This window comes from Lygodium microphyllum, chromosome 3 (assembly GCF_053477565.2).
Source record: "Lygodium microphyllum isolate KBCC chromosome 3, Lygodium_microphyllum_v1.1.10, whole genome shotgun sequence".
In the NCBI taxonomy this organism is placed as follows: Eukaryota; Viridiplantae; Streptophyta; class Polypodiopsida; order Schizaeales; family Lygodiaceae; genus Lygodium; species Lygodium microphyllum.
The window spans coordinates 93,108,855-93,112,022 of record NC_141137.1 but is presented as its reverse complement, the minus strand read 5'-3'; the positions used below and the strand labels follow the sequence as shown (position 1 = coordinate 93,112,022).

The 3,168-nt window shown below is 33.7% G+C and overlaps 1 protein-coding gene across 1 annotated transcript; it reads left to right on the top strand.

Moving 5' to 3' along the window:
- Positions 1 to 475: 475 nt before the first annotated feature.
- On the top strand, positions 476 to 1,192 carry LOC148038620 (uncharacterized). Its single transcript, XM_087675452.1, has one exon. The coding sequence runs from the start codon at positions 476 to 478 to the stop codon at positions 1,190 to 1,192; it is 717 nt and encodes a 238-aa protein (XP_087531578.1).
- The last annotated feature ends 1,976 nt before the right edge of the window (positions 1,193 to 3,168 follow it).

Here is a 3,168-nt window from a genome sequence, read left to right as displayed (position 1 = left end):
CAATGAAGGTCATATCCTTTTTCTTAGAAACAAATGGGATGAGGAAGATATGATTGACATGGAAACAAGGGCTAAGCAAATCAAGCAAGATAAGGTCCTAAAGGAGGAATTAGTCACTCTTTTCAATGCTTTAGTTCCGGAAAGTAGCGCTGTGATGAATACTTCGGAAGAGCTTGTTGATGATTATGATATCAATGATGAAGTCTACACAAAGATTTTAAGCATTTGCAATGATTGGGTATCAAAGAAGCTCACACGTGGAGTTGATGCAGGGTCCCTAACAAATGGAGCAAAAGATATTGTGAGCTTCCTAATTGGAAAAAAGCAAAATCCTCTTCAATCCTCCACTACTTCCCCTTGGCGTGTATATGTTGTCGGATGCACTCTAGAAACCTTTGATCTTATACATAATGTTTACAAAGATCCAATTACCATTGGGGTTGTTGTTCTAGATGCAGCACATGGGGTTGAGGGAATGAGATGGGACTCTATAAAGTTTGGAAAGGTTGTATCCACTCTACTACAAATGACATGTGGACCTAAACAATTCATGTTGCTATCATTTCTTGATCGAAAGCAAATGGCAGCTTTGGAAAATGCTCTTGAAAGCATTTCTTGCAAGTATCGCATGCTAGTTGGCAGTGTTGACTTTCTACCAATGGATAGAATGTTTTCTTTTGGATCGATAGATTCTTTTGTGGTTTTGACATTAGTGACCATGGAGAAAAGCTTCATCAATTTTGAGCGATATATAAATAATGTCAACAAGCCTTCCATTTTGGACTTTGAAGGCTTGGACAAGGAGTGCAATGATGAAGATCTTGAAGAAGAACAAAGGATTGCAAAGGCCGTTTTGAGAAAGAAAATGAAAGTTATGGAAACTACAATCAAAGCATTCAATGATGCTCATGAGGTTGTATTTGATGTATATGCAAGTGGACTTGCATCTAAGGTGGCATTGATAAATCATATGAAGACTATTGCAGTGGTTTGCAACACTCAAGAGCAAAGAGAGGTTGAAGCACAATTGTGGAGGGTCCATGAGAGTGCCAAACAAAATTCAAACTCCCAAGAGGTTCCTCCTACTGAAGTTCAAGTTCTTGAAGTACGACCCGAGGGCATAGAAGAATCAAGCCAAGATATAGCAAGTCTAATTATGAAAGAGAAATTAAGGGCTACTTCAGGTGTTTAAACTCCGTTTCTTCTCCTTTCATCAAGGGAGACACATTGATTTAATTTTGATTTTTTTCTTGAGAAGTAACTTCCATTAGCATTTGCAATATTTTCTTTCTTTGATGATATTAATTAAAGAAACTATGTCTTTGGTTTTTTAAATTTTTATAAAAGGTACCAAGCATGTTTGGTTTAAAGAATCTATTTAAGTAAATATTTTACCAAATCGGTATTAAAGAGCTCATTAAAATTTATCATCCTTTGTAAGGATAACTATTTAATTGTAATCTATTGTGTAAGAATACTTATCATAATGAAAATTTTGAGCTAGCTATGCAAAATTTACTTAAGTCTATTTTAGATCTTATTTCAATTAAACTCTTATATGTGTTGTGTTATGATCTTGTCATGTTAGTTTTGGTTAGATTTGTCCACATGGTCAAATCTCTTATCTTTATAGTCTCTTTTACTACATCACTAGTGTATGTCTATGCATGTACCTTAGGATAAGAAAGCCAACAATATATTGCACACCCCAAAAAATATTCATTGCACCTCCCAAAGGAGTTTTACCTCAGTAATAAATATTGCAACAAAGATTTCTCTCCAATGTATCTTTTGAGATGTGTATATGGAATATTAAGGTAAAATCCTTGTTACAATTCGTGAGTTTAAATATATATGGGATATAACTAGTTCAAAAATAGAATGGTTAGTCCTTAAGAAGAAACTATGAAAACTTATTCAAATAGTGTATAACTTATCTCAATTAAATTGTCACGTGCCACTTATATGTGACATAGTTTTGGTCACATGGTCAAAAGTATCATGTTTAAATTTTCTTTTAATAATTAAGACTAATAAACATCTTCTTTGTACATGCCATTTTGAAGGCCTTTTTAAAAGCTGAGTATGTTAAATATTATAATGATAATATAATTTGTGCAACTAATTACAAGAATCTATTGTTAGTATCTTAAGTATACTTATAACTAGCGATAAAAAATAGGTATGGAAAAATGACTTTATTAGAATAGATTTTACTTTAAAAAACCGTGATATATATTTTTTTCGCCTCATGATATTACTTTTGATTAGATTTGACCACATGGTCAAATGTCTCTTTTCTTAAGACATCATTTTTTAAGTAGTACCTATTTATGTATTTATCAATGTGAAGTTAAATTGCTTTAGTGTTCTATGCCAGTTTAGAGCTCAAACATTAGGTAGAATGATGAGAAAGTAAATGAATCTAATGTGCTTCTTTTTCTTCTTTGTAACTTTAACTAAGACATCTATGGTTGGATATCTAGCAGATTCAACAACAGTAGAGTACGATGATGTGATTGATGTTTCCTTGATAAGAAATGCAACACAATTATGTGTAATACTTGATCTCAATGGTCTTATTTTACAACAATGCTTTGCTAAGTCTAAAAGGTTTCAAAGCTTTCAAATGGGAAAGCAATGGCTTGTTCTTCGACCAGGATGTATGGAGTTTCTTGAAGCCTTATTTGCAAGATTCCAAGTGGGAGTTTGGTCAACAGCTTTACATAAGAATGTCATGGCAGTTATTAAGTGCTTGGAGATCCACGCAAAAAGGAAGTATCCTTTCTTCACGATTTGGGGCCAAGAACAATGTCATAGACATCGACTCAAAATCATATATAGGCCAGATAAGATGGGAGTAGAAGCAATGTTCAAGCCTCTGAAGTATGTATGGGATCAATATGGAGATGTTTGTCAGCATACCAAGACTATTCTCATAGATGATAGTCCTTACAAAGGATGTCCAAATTCTGTTGAGAATTGCATTTATCCAAAAACATTTGATATTGATCGTGAAGACTCTATCTTGATCAAAGGACTTATACCATACTTGACTCACTTAAGCAAATACCATGATGCACGTTGTCGTATTGCCGCGCATCCGAGGTGTGGAATCCACTAAAAAGTTGTGTGTGTGACATTTGTAACTTTGTACATACTTAGTTG

Coding starts and splice junctions, on each gene's coding strand:
- LOC148038620 (XM_087675452.1), top strand. CDS start 476: ATGAGATGGGACTCTATAAAGTTTGGAAAGGTTGTATCCACTCTACTA.